The 16,856-nt window shown below is 41.2% G+C and overlaps 1 protein-coding gene and 1 long non-coding RNA gene across 4 annotated transcripts; one reads left to right on the forward strand and one right to left on the reverse strand.

The window, feature by feature from the left end:
• Window positions 1–425: 425 nt before the first annotated feature.
• Window positions 426–14,874, reverse strand: LOC116666282. Of its 3 annotated transcripts, none has more exons than XR_004323041.1 (4): window positions 14,163–14,871; window positions 10,624–10,752; window positions 5,019–5,104; window positions 426–970 (listed from the first exon to the last, which is right to left on the reverse strand). It is a non-coding gene; the product is annotated as an uncharacterized LOC116666282 (long non-coding RNA). The 3 variants fall into 3 exon arrangements; XR_004323042.1 differs by lacking the exon at window positions 426–970 and adding an exon at window positions 4,288–4,563 and having other exon boundaries at window positions 14,163–14,874; XR_004323040.1 differs by lacking the exon at window positions 426–970 and adding an exon at window positions 4,288–4,560 and having other exon boundaries at window positions 14,163–14,869.
• Window positions 13,774–15,454, forward strand: LOC116666281 (skin secretory protein xP2-like). Its single transcript, XM_032488228.1, has 2 exons — window positions 13,774–14,219; window positions 15,126–15,454. The coding sequence occupies exons 1-2, from the start codon at window positions 13,777–13,779 to the stop codon at window positions 15,217–15,219; spliced, it is 537 nt and encodes a 178-aa protein (XP_032344119.1). The 5' UTR covers window positions 13,774–13,776; the 3' UTR covers window positions 15,220–15,454.
• Window positions 15,455–16,856: the final 1,402 nt, after the last annotated feature.

Consider the following 16,856-nt stretch of genomic DNA (forward strand, 5'->3'; position numbering starts at 1 on the left):
ATTCAATACTTATGGTGAATTAATCCATAGATATATCTAATAAAATCAGTTATGATAGTAAATATGTAGCATCAATTTCAAGAACATACTCTTTTGATATTGTTTTCTACATAGTCTCTTATTGAAGTAGAGTTGGTTTACAATGTTGTGTTAGTTTCTGCTGTACAACATAGTGATTCAGTCATACATGTATATTATTTTCATATTCTTTTCATTATAGGTTTTGTAAGATATTGAATATAGTTCCCCGTGCTATACAGTTAGGACCTCACTGTCTGCCCATTTCATATATAGTAGTGTATATCTGCTAATCCCAAACTCCTATTTACCCTCCCCCTCTTCCTCCTTTGGTAACCATAAGTTTGTTTCCTAGGTCTGTGAGTCTGTTTCTGTTTTGTAAATAAGTTCATTTGTGTCATATTTTAGAGTCCACATATAAGTGATATCATATGGCATTTGTCTGACTTACTTCACTTAGTATGATCATCTCTAGGTCCAACCATGTTGCTGCAAATGACATTATTTCAGTCTTTTTAATGGCTGAGTAGTCTGTATACTCTCCTGATAGTCACAGTCAAGGGCTGTTTCTCTGGTTACTGTTCCAGCTGTCCATGGATTTTTAACTTTTGGTTTGACAAAGCAACAGACTTGTAAACTCATTTGACATTGCCTTTTATACCCTCTTGTCCCCAGAACAGTGAGAGATGGAGCAGCATGGAGATTACCCAGCTGGAAGTTGCGCCCATCACATGGTCAACCAGAAGGGAATCAGTGCACGTGAACCTAGGAAAGGGAGTACCGTGCCCACACTGACAGGGACGGAGGCAGACAGGGAGGGACCACTCTTTAGCTGATCCCAGCAGGTAATACAGCACAGCGTTCTCTTCCTCAGAGAAAGGTGGCATCGTCTTCTCTTAGGAGACAGGCAGTTGTCACCAGGCTCACCTGGTTAGGTCACTCTTGGCTCCATCTAACCAGTGGAATTCGAACCAAAGATTAGATCACAAAGTAGCACTGCTTACTGCTTAGGGCTGCAGGCTTCACTAACTTGTTCAGCGGCCCAGGGGTCTTGCAGAAGGCATCTCATTACACAGTTCAAAAGGTGCTGAGTTCAACACCGATTAAGAAGGATCTTGTTAGGATTTCATACACATTATTTTGGACCATCAAAACCATTAGTATATAAGGAATATTGTAAAAAACATTCATGTTCTGCTTATTTCTTATGTGACAATGGATTCATATTGTAGTGATTTTACTAAAAATGGTAGGTCATTACGTTTCTCAGTGAATCAAAGGAATGGGAATTTGTAGTAACTGGAAAAATGATATCCCATCTAGGCGATTTTAGTCTTCTTCAATCAATATCCAAAATATGGTTCAGAGATCTCACCTTAGGTGTTGTGATACTACCATAAGGGAGGAAAAAAAAAAAAGGATAGAACAATGCAAGCAGAGGTAAAAGTGAGAAACTAAAGAAAGAAACCCCTACTGGCTATGAATTTTGTGAACATCATATGTTTATTTTCTCATCTGGCTGATAAGCCTGCCCAGAAAGGCACTTCAGAAGAATAAGTATCCTTCAGTTGGGGGTGGGGGCATGTAGGCTCCATCAGAGGAGTTAGTATATTCCCTAACAGGAATAATTTTGAAGAAGAACACTCATTTGGATGTATTCATTATGCTGTGCTGGAAAAGAAAATTTGCTTCAATGTGCTGTGACAACCAACAGTAAATCATTAAAACTGACTAACAGCAACAACCAAAAAGAGGACAAATGTCAGGGAAAGTTGCAACTCTGGGTTCAATCCAGAGTTTGCGTCGGAAAAAGTTGGTGTTTAGAGATACAAGATTGGTATCGCTAATACAACAGCAAGTAGAGAGCACACATTTGGCAAAGTGAGAGATTTCAAGGACACTGAGCTTAACACAGGGTCGTGGGCTCTGGTTTACAAGGACAGGTTGAGAGCAGAGTCCTGGTCTGCTTAGATATATATATACTTAATTCACTTTTCTGAATCCAGCTGCCCTTTCACCCCTTTAAAATTATTAATGTGATCCATATTTCTGCTTACAACACACACACAACTTGCCCTACATGTTAAATAAATTTGGGGAATAAAAGAGACTAGCAGAGACAGGTCGTGCACTAGAAAAGTGCGGGACACAGGCTAGCTGCTTTTCCAGTAATTGGAAATTGCCACAATAGGAAATTTTTTGGCCTTTAACCGCATTGAAAATGTCACAATGAGTCCTCATGATGCAACCTAAAATTAGAAGTTCATGTGCATTTTCAGTCTGTGTCTGATGGAATCAAACCATTCTATAATACAAGACAACCCACTGGGGGAAAGCCATTTGGTGCCTGCCACATAATATTCAGAAGTGTGGGTCCCAAAATACCTTGCCTTAAATATTTCCAGTTGCAAGCACAAAGGCTTCTAGCAGAGAGACAAGGTGATTAAGCCAGCATAAAATTGAAATAAAATGATTTATAAATTATTACAATTCAGCTCCCCAGACTGAATGGGCCCTTCAATTTCAGTCAAGAAACCAGGGACTCTCTATTTACTACAAACATAAAGGAAGGATGTAAAGACTGCTGTCTTTCAGGGGCTCAAATTTGCAAACAGTTGAGAAGACTTAGCACATTAATGAATGAGGAGTCTGAAATAAAATCAACTGTAAATCTGATTATCCTTTGGATGTACACCTGCACAGACTATCTGGATGGCCCAGGGTCTGAAAGGAATGTAATTTCTTCACATCTTCACTGAAGATTTACTTTGATAAATATGTTTACATCCTTATTTAAAAGACTGTCAGGTAGAAAGGTAAATTCTAGTCTATCCTGTGCCTCAGTCAAATTTTTTTGCAAAGAAACAAAGTTTCAGATCGGGGCTCAGTTAAAGAGATAACGAAGACATGTGAAAGTCAAAATAATATGTGTAATTTGTATAACCAATAATTTGAAACAGAAAAGTGATTGCAGACTTGAGTCAGAGAGCCCTGTGTTCTTCTATCTACATTTATCACCTTGAACTTCTGTTAAAATGGAATGATGATATGTCTATCTACCTTATAGTGTTTTGTAAAAAAGTGTATGAGCAAAAGACAAAGCATTAAACAAATGCCTGGCTCTTGGGAAGGAAATGCTTGCCACTTCCACATGATCATAGCATTCCACAGCTAATTTTGATTACCTGATTATTTATTGCAATCGAGTTATATCATCATCTGCTGGGAGACATGGATAATACTAATAACATCAGAGATTTTAGTTCAAATAAAAAGTGATTAGGATGGGCAATGAACGTAGAGGGGCACCATTAAGGGATTTCCTGATTGACTGCTGTAGGGCAGATGTGGATCCAGTACGGCGCAGCCTAAAACCCTCTACAACGGTGGCTGACCAGGTGAAGAGAGGGACCTGTGTGGTCTGTACCTTCCCAAAATGGTGGAAGCCGAATACCCACGCTGTTTCTCTCTATCTCTATATTAACGTTAAAGAACGCAGTGACATTGGGATATTACTGCGACCTCAGTCTGTGTGGAATGTTAACCCTGTAGGCAATTTGAGGTGGTAAATATTGTCAAACGTATCATAGTTTCCATGCTCATGGTCTCTGTCTCTAGGATCGGGGAAATCATTTAGTCCATGTACCTCATTTGCAAGATGAGGAAACTGAGGCCCTTGGAGAGCATGTAACTCGCCCAAGGTCATACATCCCTGTGGTGGCAGACCTCACATCCAGGCCAGCGTTTTGTTTTACAGCCTGAAGATCAGGTGCTAATCCCTAGGTGCTATGTTACTGATATTCCATTAGATACTCTTCTCTCATTGTTTTATGTGTATTTATTTCTGTTTCATGAGTATGCCTAGATTACCACACACTGTTTTCCATAACACATTAGTAAATGTTTCTCTTCCAAACAAATGAACTCTTTCCTAAATCCTGGAAAATGGAAGGTATTTTCTATTATTTCTCCGTTAGAACTCTTCTAACAAAGTCAGGATCTGAAAATAAAATAAGAAAAAACCTTTCCAAAAGAATAAAATGACATTCCTCCCTAGAACAGATTTGACAAAACAATCAGAACTTCTTTTCTGTTATTTCAGGATTCGAATTAAGGTAGAAAACAACGTTGGCCCCAATGTGGTGGTTTTGATACTGCACTTCTGTGGGGTTATTTGAAAGACAGTTCTGGACATTTCAGGCATATCAGAAAAAAGAAAGAAATTAATGAGGCAAAAAAGTAGCCAACAAATACTTTAGAACCAGAGAAGGGGCTGAATAATGCTTTATTGGGCTTGTCGTCATCAAGCCCCAGATAAAGACAAAGGGAAGAGAAAAGGGTGGCAGAGGAGGAGACACAGAAGCTGTACAGAGTAATAGAGTGGGACGGAGAGAGAAAGTGCGGCAGAGAGAAGAGAACCACATATGGTGGGGCGGGGAGGCTGCCGCAGAGAATGACTTCAGCCATCACTCAGGGTTACCATGGCCGAAACTTGACCACATTGATCAGCTGAATCCTCTACAGCATCATTCCCTTTCATTTCTGCTGTCAGGGGCAAAATATTAAAAAAAAAAAAAAAAAGGAAAAAGGAAAATGAAAGGAAAGACATCTTTCTAAATAGATTCCATTCTACAGAAAAGTTCATTTTTAACAGGCTTGAAATATAGGAGGATTTTTAAAAAATATTTTCGATAACGTGTGTTCTAAAGCCAGTTCAAATTTTATAGTGCACTATTTTCAGGTAAAATACTTGATTAAAATCCCTTTGACTGTTTTCTTTCTACTGATTTGAACTTCAACTAAAGAAGAGATTGAAGGATGCCCTCTGTGGTATGCTCTAATCTTTCTACCTATGAAAACCAGTGAATCTGCTTAGCTTCCTCATTCTACAGCTTTAATTTCAGAGAATGGCCTTTGTTTATGTACATGCACAACTGATGTATCAACTCATAGTCTTTAACTGACAAGACCATTAACATGAATTAAGAGGTGGAACCCACCAGCAGGCTGCCTGGTGTTGTCGGTGTCTGTAATACAGGTGGATCTAGATTTCTAAAATGCAGCATGGAGAGGAGGATAATCCAGGCTTGGGGGGGAAGAAAATAAGAAGAAAGATAAGAATAAATAAAGAGACAGAAGCATTATCAGTACATTACATAAATATTACTAAAAACAAACAACTTTTTGTCAATAAGACCTTGAAGTAGAAATCCAACAGTTGTGGATTCTTCCACACTAATGTGCATTTAAAATAAAAGTAGACACACTGAAGAATATGAGAATGAACGTATGTGTGCCCCTATGTGACTGAAGTATTGTGCTGCACACCAGAAATGAACACAGCATTGTAAACTGACTGTACTTCAGTACAAATATATTTTCAAAAAGTAGACACACCTAACTCTGCTGCTACATATTACATCTAAGTGTTCTCTTAGAATCTCTAAGACTCCTTTTATGAATTAGTAATATTCATTTCATGGAAATTTTACATCCAGTACTTAAGAAAAACGTGAATCTAATAGTTTCTAATGTAGACATATGTTGAGACCAGTAATTTTTATTCAGTTCAATTAAACAAGAGAAAGTCTTTCCTTCTGTCATCTTAGAGACCACAATACTATTACTTCCTGCATTTTTATTGAAGTATAGTTGATTTACAGCATTGTATTAGTTTCTGCGGCACAGCATAGTGATTCCATAATACATATATATGTTCTTTTTCTTACTCTTTTTCATTGTAGGTTATTACAAGATATTGAATATAGTCCCCTGTGCTATATAGAAGAAACTTGCTCTTTATTTATTCTGTCTATAGTAGTTTGTATCTGCTAATCCCAAACTCCTAATTATCCCCTCTCTGCCCCTTGGTAACCATAAGTTTGTTTTCTATGTCTCTGAGTCTGTTTTGTTCATTAGTATCATTTTTCAGATTCCACATATAAGTGATATCATATGATATTTGTCTTTCTCTGTCTGACTTCACTTAGTATGGTCAGCTCTAGGTGCAACCTTGTTGCTGCAAGTGGCTCTTGCATTCCTTTTAATGTCAGATAAGAAACTGGAGTTTCGTGACACCCTTCTACTTTCCCAGGTATATATATATAACCAGGTTGCAAAGTTCACCGAGATTTGACATGATTTGGAGTTTCTCCTCCAACAAGCTAAGACTGGAATAGCAGGAAGGGAGGGGTCAAGATGAAGGAGGAGCAGCAGGGCTGCGCTCAGCCTCCACACACCTGCCTGCATTATGCCCGGCTCTACTGGAGAGCGTTATTAACCCTCCACTTTAATGAACACCAAGCTTTCGCACAAGATTTAAAATAAATCTTCTACCAGTATCCCTTCACAGCATTACTGCAATTTCATGTGCTTCCATTAGACCTTGCAACTGGTAAAGAAAATGAGACATGTCAAGGCTATTGAACACAGTGAAGCAGGTCAAGTCAGTTAATATGGATTTCTCCATAATTTTGGCAGAAAGGGAAATCATACGTGTGTGTGTGCTTCATATTCTCCCTAGCTTTGTCTATTTGCTTGTGTGTAAGAATATTACTGTAATTAATTTTTCTCCCATGTTACCCAATCTAAATTAGATTCTCCAATATTCTTTCTCAACACCTTGCTCTGATCCTTTTTTAGAACTTGAGACATGTTTGATGGATAAATGAACATACTTCTAGGTCTTATTCCAGCTTTTAAGAAGAAAAAATAAAGAGCAGTCTAAAATAAGATTTTAAAATAGTTTGCTGTAAATATAGTTTCAAAGCTATATATGAGATTAATGGATATTGGAAAAAATGTCCCTTTATAACACTTTGGTAAAATGTTTGATAACAGTTGGAAAAATTAAATGGTTACATTCCAAGTGAGGAAGAGAGGACTTCAGTTTTATTATCCATGAAGTCAGTGTTGGAAACTGACTCAGAAATAGGCCATGTGTCCCCTCAACAATATGACCTGATGGTGAACCTCACACATAAGAGGCCTGAAGACACTGACTGGGAGTCCATGACGCCTAGGGGGGCACTGAGGTCTTTCAGGACATAGGGATTATGAAACCCACATCTCTGCACCAATGTGGATGCCTTGTCTGACAAACGGCCTTCCTTGCAAAACCTGGGAACTAATTTTAAAGCAGTGAATTAAGCAAGGAAAACAGAACTGTTTACCCATGTATTCTGACCTCTAAATAGTAAGACTAACTCTCTTGAGTCGCTAAGCTTGGTAACGCCACATTCCCGTACCTTCATTCATTCATAAGTTCATGTCACTGACCTTCTGCTCTTCACTAAGGAGCTGGCAGAGAAAACAGAGCATAAACCTCCCACGGAGTTTCCTCTTCAATAAGAGGAGAAATTCTTTCTGAACTGTTTGGCTAATGGAATCTGCTTTATGCCTAAAGGAATGGAGTCAACTTCCATGCAATTACAGTCCATTCAAAAAGTGAAAAATGAAACCCATAATTAAAAATATTGATTATCAAACATCAATTTTCCTTAAATTTTCATGGAGTTATTTAATTTGATATGACTTGGGGGAAAATGTGGAGTCAGATGGAAGATGACAAGAAGGCTAGGAAGAGGTAATCACTGAAAAAGACTTAGCTTCATGCTGAGAGAGGGAGGGGTTAGGAACCTGGACTCCCTCAACAAATGGATGAAGATGAGAGGAAAGGGCACACCTACCTTCTCTGCCTACTGAGAAAAGAAAGAGTTTAGTGATTAAAATTGGAAACCAAAATTGTGTTTGATGGTGATTCATTTGTTTGGAACTAGAATATCTGTATAGTTATTATATGGGGCAAAAACAAGTAACCATGAGTGTCATGTTTTGAATGACACACCAAGCAGTCTTGGGTACTCTCGTGTCTTGCCAGGGCCACCACACCTGTGTATTAGCCTCTGCAACTAGCCTGCCCTCACTAGCTAACCTTTCACATCAACATTTCAACATCAGTTCAGACAAAGAGATGCTGGCTTACCCAGTCTCTTGAGTTTTAATAGCACTACTTGAAAGAACAGAAACAAGTCCTTGCTTTATTTTTCCTACTTTTTAATTAAAAAATCTAAAAGAAATTACACAGTTAATATAAGTACAAGGTTAAAAAAATCAAATAATAAAGGGATGTAAGAGTAAAAAGCAAAAGTTCTCTGCCTTTCTCTAATAGTCTAACCTAATCAAAATCATCCTTAAGAATTTGGTGATTATTCTCTTCAAAATGGTTTTCTTTGCCTAAACAAACCTATACATGCATTTATAGAGAATCTGTAAAAATAACACATACATACATATATCCATATATTTTAAAAGTTCAAATATGCCGTGAACATCTCTCTAGATCATATGTATCTCACTGAGGGTACTCTATTGTATATGAATGGACTCAAAGTGCTGTTGATCTAATAGCAGGCAGGTGGTTTCTAGATTTTTGCTAGCAGCAAAGACATTGTGGATCAAGAAGTGGCTTCTCTCAGTAAAGAAGATGCATGTTTTTCAGTTTTTGATGAAATTATTAAATTACCAGAAAATTTGCACAAGTTACACTTCCACAATAATAGATAAGACCTGAATTATCCTGGCTTTGCTTTATTTATTTTTCCAAAATTAAAATGGCTGTGATTTTTATTTAGATGTTAATTAAAAATCAAATAATACAGAAAAAGGGGGATGAACATATGATTTTTTTTCCAAAAAGTAGAAAATTTATTATAATTGATACCTAGGTAACCAGTGTTAAAATTTTAGTAAATATCTTTATAGATATTCTGTCTCTCCACATCCTCATTTTAATTAAATGGGAACATACTGAATTTGCAGTATTATAAAATGCCTTGTTCAATTTCTTCCTTCTACTTGTTGGTAGAACTGATTTAAGAGTAAGGAATGACTTCTCAATAACTAATACAATGTTGACTGTTTTAATTAAAATTAGTGCTTTTATAACAACTTTATATGGTTATGGAAGCAATTATTAGTATAACTGCTCCTTAAGAACTCTTAGATTAGTTGCCACTATCAGAATACCTGACAAAAGAGGTTTAAACCATTTGGATCCATTATCTTACATTTTAAGAATTCTGAAGGTAATGTTCCCGGGGCTGGTTATCTATAAGCTTCTGGTTTGGCTTCTTTGAAAAACCCCTTGGCTTGACCCCATGATCCTAAAGGTAGCTGCTCTGCCTCCAACATACCTTCCTAAAGGGACTAGTACTTGAAAGAAAGATGGCAGGAGTTTTCTCCTACACATTGCTCTTTTTCAATCAAGGTAGACTTCCTTTCTTATAAACCAGAGGGAGAGTGATCACTCCTGAGATCAGGGCCTGTGCTCCAGCTGCAAGAGGCTGGTAAGTGAATGGCCAGGGCTCTCAGTTTCTGCCATGGGAAAGGGCTCTTTTGGCAAGAGAGAAAGAAAAAGAGTGGGTGATGGTGATCAACAGTGTCTACATGGCCCAGAAGCCTTCAGTAACTATAACGTGTGGCTGGAACCACAGTATAGCTCTACTCCTTACTGTACACCACTTTACTGACTGGAATTTTTATCTTGATTTTCAATTCCTCAACACAACCTGCATCAGCATGAGTGTGTCCTTAATTCTCATTTAAGCTAGTCCAGGTAATTCTCAACATAGATACAGTTGTAATTACTATTCAATGTTCGTTTGTCTCAGTGATTTCAAACAAAAAGGGAAAGCATAATATATGATAATAAACTTGAATTTATTATCAAGATAGCAAGTGCACTCTTCTTCTAAAATCAACCAGTGATTTATTATTTCAACATGAAAGGGAATGTCAAGTTGGGAACTTGCATTTATAGAGACATAATCTGAAAAGTCTGCAATGCCTTCTGTTTTGAGAATGCCTGTTTTTATATGTTAATGTGATTTTCATCTGTAGTTTTCACCATACAAATTACACTGATATGTGATATTGGACCCTGCATTTTATGTGCACTTTTTAGTTGTTTCTTGAACATATATCCAGCTTCCTGGAGTAGAACACAGTAATGACCCATTGAATAACAGAGCAATTGTGACTTGTATTTATTGTATCGTTAGTCTGCACTTGGCACTCCGAGAGCTGTGTGTGTTCCACTTCGTCAGAGCCTCACAGCCACAACCTTAGACACTAGGAGCCATTATTATCTCCATTTGACTGATGAGGAAACAGAGTCTATGCGATTGAGTCATCTGATTCGGCTCACAAAGCCTCAGGTGATGGAGCCAGGCTGTTCTAAACTGAACTCAGGTGATTCATTTTGAGACTCTGTGGTCCCAGCTACTGCCTCATGCCCCTCAGGGTTTTAGTGCAGGACCAGCTGACTGGGCACAACTTACAAATGAAAGTCTGTGAATCATCTCATTAAATCACAGCTTGTGGACAAAGTTATAAATTTTCAAAATTTCACTTTGGACGTGTTTCAAGGGAAATTTACATAATATAGGTCATAGTTAATGTGTAAATTATAATGATGGTATGGAATTGCAAATATAATTACTCATTAGGAACCTCGCCTGTCAGAATTAAGAGAATTCCCAGAGAGAATTCTAAGGTAACTTCTGCACCTGCAGCCAGCGGGCGGCGCAGCTGGGGCTGACTCACATGTCTGTTGCTTGGCGCTGGCTCTAGTTGCATGCCCATCTCTTCAGCAAGCGAGCCCGGCCTTCTTCATAGGGTGGAGGAAGACTTCCCAACAGCAAGATGCTTTTCATGAGTCCATGTATGGGAAGACTGCACAAAGGACCACAAAGACAATGAGTTACTCATCACTTACTGAGGGCTATGACTGTCATCAACCACACATGATACTCAAAACTTGAGACAGCATTCCTATCACACACCTACTCATCTTCATGAGTTGTTAACCCTCTGTTCTTTAGATCAGCATTTTCCATAGGATATTAAGAAGTTTGGTAGGGAGTATCTTTGAAATAATTGTTGATATTTTACCCCCACATATTTCTTGCCTCTATCTTTCTCCGTCTTAAGCTGTCTTAAGAGACACATCATTTCCTCAGAGAACAGAAGTTACAGAAGCATATGAGGAATAACAGAGCTGTTTGTTGCCTATGAGTTCTAAACATTCAGTTTTGTAGGAAACAAAAACAATCCATGGCATAAAGATTTAGGTGGAAATCTCATGGGGAAAGCCCAAAACAACAAGATGTATAGGACATGTGCACCATTTCCTGCATAGAAAACAAGAGGAATCAGGAAGCCCTCACAGAACTGCAAAATCGCATCTCTAAGACCGAGCCTGGTAGAGTCACACAGAGCTTCTTGCACCTCAGCAGGGAACAAATCAGTGAAATGATTCCATCAATCTGAGTATAGTAGGGAAGGAATAAAGTCACTGGATTTGATGAGCCAGGTCTCAGCAACAGCTGTGCAGGCCGGCTCCCCAGGACCAGACAGCAACTAGGACAGCTCAGCAGGTGCCCAGTGTACGCAGATGACACAGAGGGCCAGGGAAGTGTCATTCCACTTTCCACCACCATCTAACTCCTTGGCAGTAGAAGACTGCAAAACACAGACACACTCATGGGGAAAATGGAGAGACCTTGCATTGCTACCAATTTGGGAACAAAGAATTAAGCTGTAAATCATGTAAGTTATTTAAAATTATAGACCAGTACCCATCTCACATATATCAGTTTGTAGACAGACTGGCCCAAGTATATGGAATTCGTGATCCATGCCTTATTTTCCTAGAAAGGGTTCCATGCTCAAGTAGGTTTGAGAAATGTTATTTTCCTTTTGGACATCAAAATGCCCATTAATATACTAATGTCTTAAAGAACCACAGTAAAGAAACCCAGTACTTTCCCCGTTGATTTGACCTGGGAGATTCTTTTGAAGAAACTCTGTTGATGAATGGTCCTGGGAACACATAGTAGTAAACACTGCTCTCAATTTATCTTAAGTCATAGATTTTACTCTTTCACTCACCTGCTCAAAAACCTTCAGTGAGTTTCCATGGATCTTTAGGTTTTTGTTTTTTTTTCAGGAAAATTTCTTTTTTAAGAGCCTCCACAATGAAACCTGCCCTAGTCATCAGTTTTCACTATTTCCCTGTGTAGCTCCTTTCCTTGAGCTAGGTCAAATGCTTCACTTTCCTGAACAAGACACACTCATGTTTCTAAGTACAATTCTCAACTCCCCGTGGTCTCTACAGACCCACAAACTAGGTGGCCATTTGGGTTCTACTCTCCCAGAAATGTCACAAAGCTGCCCCTGACCGTTCCAGCTCAAATTAGCTGTTCTTTGATAACGCACGAGCAGTTCGCCCTGTTAGAAGCTGGTTCCTATGGTGCTTTGCACCATCAGGAGTTACGCTAGTATGCTCATACACTGTTCAACAAATCCAAATTCCTGTGGTAAATGATTGTATTTGTTAGTTTTATGTTACTTTCAGTGGGTGGCTACATGTCTACCCCTAAAAATGGATGAATACGTGCACTTTTCTGAGTGTAGGAACTTTACATACATCGATAATGACTGCAAAGTTCAAAGCTAAAGAGGTAGAACACAGCACAGATGGAATTTCACTGGGGGGGTGCAGTAAGACATCAGTTTCACTAAATAAGTTTGTTAGAGAGCACGTCACAGTATTTACTATTCACAAGTCCTGGAATACACTATTTTTATTCATCATGGAAAAAATGAGGTGTTGGTGTGATATATTTGGGAAGAACTGCATGTGTGTGTGAAATTTCTTTTAAACAGCAACAATTCCATAATTAAAGGGACAAAAAACATGGCTGGACAAAGCACCTGTCACTTGTTGAGCCAAGACATGCAAAAGTCCCTCAAATTTGAGGAGATAGAACAGTAGATAAAGAAAAGCTGAAATTCCCCTAATTTGTCCTATGCAATGCCTACAGGACATTCTTGCCATGGGAAAATGGTTAAGAAATGTTTGTTTCACCCTCAGGATACTCAAGCACATCACTGAGAAAGTCAATTTACTACTTTTTAGAAAAGGCGGTTGGAACTGATAAACTGCAAAAGGACCAAATTGTCTAACCTAGAATGAAGACAAGGCAGTGAAGACTTTCTGATACCTGTCTTTATCACTGCTGGTAACATCTGTGTAATCTTCAATCAACCTGCACTTAGTGGTGTAAATAAGGTGAAGTATTTTCAAAGGTAAAGCAAAGATACTGAGGATGAAAAGCTTATTTTACTTATTCCAGAAAGAAAGCTACTCATAGGCTATCTTTATTTGAGAAAACTAATTCTCTCCAAGGTCATTAGTTACTATGATATATTGAATGGAATATATTCCATTCAACATACACATATTTCTATGCTACAAAATATACATTATACATAAATACATATATTTACACACTCAATTTTATATTCCATAAAAGCAACCTCAAAGAATTTGAAGGACAGAGTATACAGTTGTACAAAAAGCCACCTTTCAGAACACATTAGGTGATGTCTTTCTTATTTCTCTGTAACTCCTATGCTAGCCAAACGAGCCACTAAGCACCCTAAAGATCTGGAATAAAAGGTGCCTCTCTTTGCTACTTTTATGCTTTTCATGTCCACAGCGTAATCGGTGCTAGGAAGAAACTGATATTTTTGGCCTTGGACCTAAATATCACTATGCATTTGGTTGCCTTAGCCTTTCCAAGGAATAAAATCATCCCTTTGTCACGTCAAAGAAACTACTAGGAAACAAAATTGTCAAAGGAGAGTTATAATTTCCTATAATAGAAAAAAAAAAAAACCTACCTTGTAAGCATGGGAGGTTTTCCAAATTATAAAGGAGTCAGATCAGTCGGGGGGCGGCGGGAGGCACGGGCACCAGCCCGCTCCGGCCCCGCAGGGCGCGGGCGACTCCGAGAGTCCGGGCGCGGGGCGGGCTCTGCGGCGGCCCGAGCGCCACGGAGGCTTCCGCACCCGTCGCCGGAGCGCCCAAGCGGCGGGGGCACAGCTTTGGGGCTGTGGGAGGGGTGGGGAGAGACAAGGGCTCCGGGGTGCTCACCGCGCCCACTGCCGTGGCCCCCGGGGCCGGCCCTCCTCGCCGCGCAGAGGACCGCGCGGCCTCCCTCCCCCGCGGGGACCAGGGGTGGCAGCCGCCGCAAACCCCGTCCTTCCCACGCCCAGCCGCCGCCGCCCGCACTCACCTCAGGGGCACAACCGGCACAGCCGGCCGTCGGCCCCGTTCCCGCCGAAGCGTCTCGGTGCGGTACTCCCTGCGTGGGCGGGTTCTTCCGCGGCGGTCGCAGGGGGTTCAGGGGTGGGGGGCTGGGGAACGGCCGTCACTTGAGCAACGAACCGAAGCGCCGCCTGGTGGCATTTTCCACAGGCCGGCGCCACCGCAGCCGCCTTGGGTCCGCACAGCCCCCTGCCGGCCGCAGCTCTTGCTTTCTCGCGGAGCCGACAAGCCTCCGCGGACAGGGGAGGGAGCCGCGGCGCGAGTCGGAGGCCGGACGGGGGTGTGCGCAGACTCTTTCCTGTGGGGACTGCGCGCATGCGCCCCAGCGGGGCGGGAACCGCGGCAGCTGCGTGGGGGCCGGCCCCGCCCAGGGGCGCTGGTCCGGCTCAGCCAATCGCAAGCGCCGGGTACCTCTTGGCGCGGGCGCTTTGAATGGTCCGCGGCCGCCTGAGGTAGCGGCAGGTGGGCACGCCGCTGCCCTTTTGGGAGCTTCTCTGAGATCGGGAGGGGAACCCGCCCCTCATCCTTTCACCGGAGCCCCACCCTCCCCAGGCCGCGGGACTGGTGAAAAAAAAAAACACCTGAGAAAGTAAAACAACACTGACTTCAGGATAACGGTTACATCTTTGGATGGAAGGAAGGGAATGGGATAAAAGGTGAAAAAGAAACTTCAAGCATTTGTGTATTATTTGATTTCTTAAAAGAAGGATTTTTAAATGCTAACATTTTGCCACAATGCGTCAACTTTTTAAAGAAATAAAAGGTTAATATCTAATTTTATTACATAAAAACCCAAAATATAGTCATGCATATGCACACACATACGCATATTTTGTATCTAAACATAAAAAACATTATTCAATGAATAAAATGATAGAAGTTTTCTTTATCATTGAGCCTTATTCTTTTCCTTAACTTACGGTTATTTCAGGTACTTCAGGGCTCCAGAGCTTGCCGGGAGACGCACATGTCCAAGAAGGCCAGTCCCCAGCAAGGAAGCAGGATGGAGCCCCAAGTGCAGGTAGGTCACGGCAGGATGGGGGTACTGGGGATAGTTGAAGGCAGGCAGGGAGGCTTGAGGTCAGGCAATGGGGAGGGAAGCATCGGGGTGTATGTGGGGCACAGGTAGGCCAAGGCAGGATGGAGTGAGGGGCGCTGTGTGGGACCCAAGTAGGAAGGGAGGGGAGGGGTGCTTCAGGAGCCAGGGTCAGGGTATCCCCTCCCCCCACCTCCTGCCACCTCCCAAAGCAGCAGCTGAGTCCCTCCTGAGCTCCCTGACAGACAGGCCCAGCTTTGGCATCTGCGTCCTTGCCCCAAGTTGCTATACGGCTCCCCTCATCTGGAGTCCCCTGCCCACTTTTCTTTCCCAACAGCGACCTGTGCTCAAAGGCCCCGCTGGCCAGGACACCAGACCCAATGCACCGTCCCCGGGACACCAGGGGGATTCCCTTGTTCTGCTGCCCGGACACCTGACCCTCTGTCCCTTTTCTGGTCCCTTCCACACCCACTTGTCAGCTGAGGCCTCTGTCCTGGGTCTCAGCCCTTCTGGGGAAAGCCAGGAGGCCAAGGGAACCAGTGGCCCAGAGCCAGCAGCAGGGGGAACCCATCTGACTCCCTGCTCCAGATGCCAAATGAAAAGCCGTGCTATAGAGGGACAAAAACAGGCCCCAGGTGAAGTTCAAAACCTGATCTTCATAGCCCTGTGCTTTGGCTCCAGTGGCACCAGCTGGCTCAGGACTCCTCACCACTTCCCCCAACCAGAGGGTCCCGGGTGATTTCTAAGTCTCCGTGAGCCTGGGTCTCTTAACCAGACAAGCAGAGGTTCCTTTTTCCCTTTTACATATGTAGACACGTAATACATTCCCGTGGTTTCAAAATAAAAAAGCACGAGCAGGTACGCAGGGCGCCCCGCCACCCTCTGTCCAGCCCCCACCACAAGTAAACATGTTTAGTCACTTCTAGAATTTATTTAGATTCTTTTTCTCAGTTTGCACAAAAAGACACGGCCTAAACTACAGAGATGCTTCCTCATCGGTACAGAAAACAAACACTGTTAGGGGTCTGTGCACGTTGATCCATTAGGTAGTCGGATTCTTCCTGGGTGTTAGGAACACTAGCCCCTTATTGATCTTTCCTGGAACTTGTGGTTTGTCCTTTTTCACTTAGTATATCATGCTTTTTTAGAAAAAAAATTGTATTTAACCTATTTTTTCTTTTATGGCTTCTGTGTTGTGAGTTAGCGTTAGAAAGCCTTCCTTCTGACAGGTTTACCGGGGAATTCATCACTGTTTCCTCCCAACATTCTATATCTTTGTTTTTCTACATTTAAATCTTATATCCATTCAAAATATATCATGGTGAATGGTGTGAATAAGAATACAACGTTTTTTAGATTTTTAAAAATTATTGTTTCATGCTAGTAATCCATGAATTTTTAAAGAATATAAAATTCAATCCCCTGTAATTTATTTTACGTACGGCATAAAGTAGGGAGATGGTTTTATTATTGTTTGTTTTTGTCTTTTTCTAAGTGACCAACCACTCAAAACAACATGTAATGAGAAAGAAAAAAAAAAACCTCTTTTCCTTCCCATTTGAAACCCTCTCTTTTCCCATAGGATGCTCCCGTGTGTATGTCTGCTAGAGAATCTTCTTAAAACAG

Source organism: Camelus ferus, chromosome 10 (genome assembly GCF_009834535.1).
Source record: "Camelus ferus isolate YT-003-E chromosome 10, BCGSAC_Cfer_1.0, whole genome shotgun sequence".
In the NCBI taxonomy this organism is placed as follows: domain Eukaryota; kingdom Metazoa; phylum Chordata; class Mammalia; order Artiodactyla; family Camelidae; genus Camelus; species Camelus ferus.

Excerpts from the sequence above, each read along its gene's own strand:
- LOC116666281 (XM_032488228.1), top strand. The coding sequence starts at position 13,777 with ATGGGAGGTTTTCCAAATTATAAAGGAGTCAGATCAGTCGGGGGGCGG. Across the intron at positions 14,220-15,125 it reads GTTCCCGCCGAAGCGTCTCG|GTACTTCAGGGCTCCAGAGC; the intron begins GTGCGGTACTCC and ends CGGTTATTTCAG.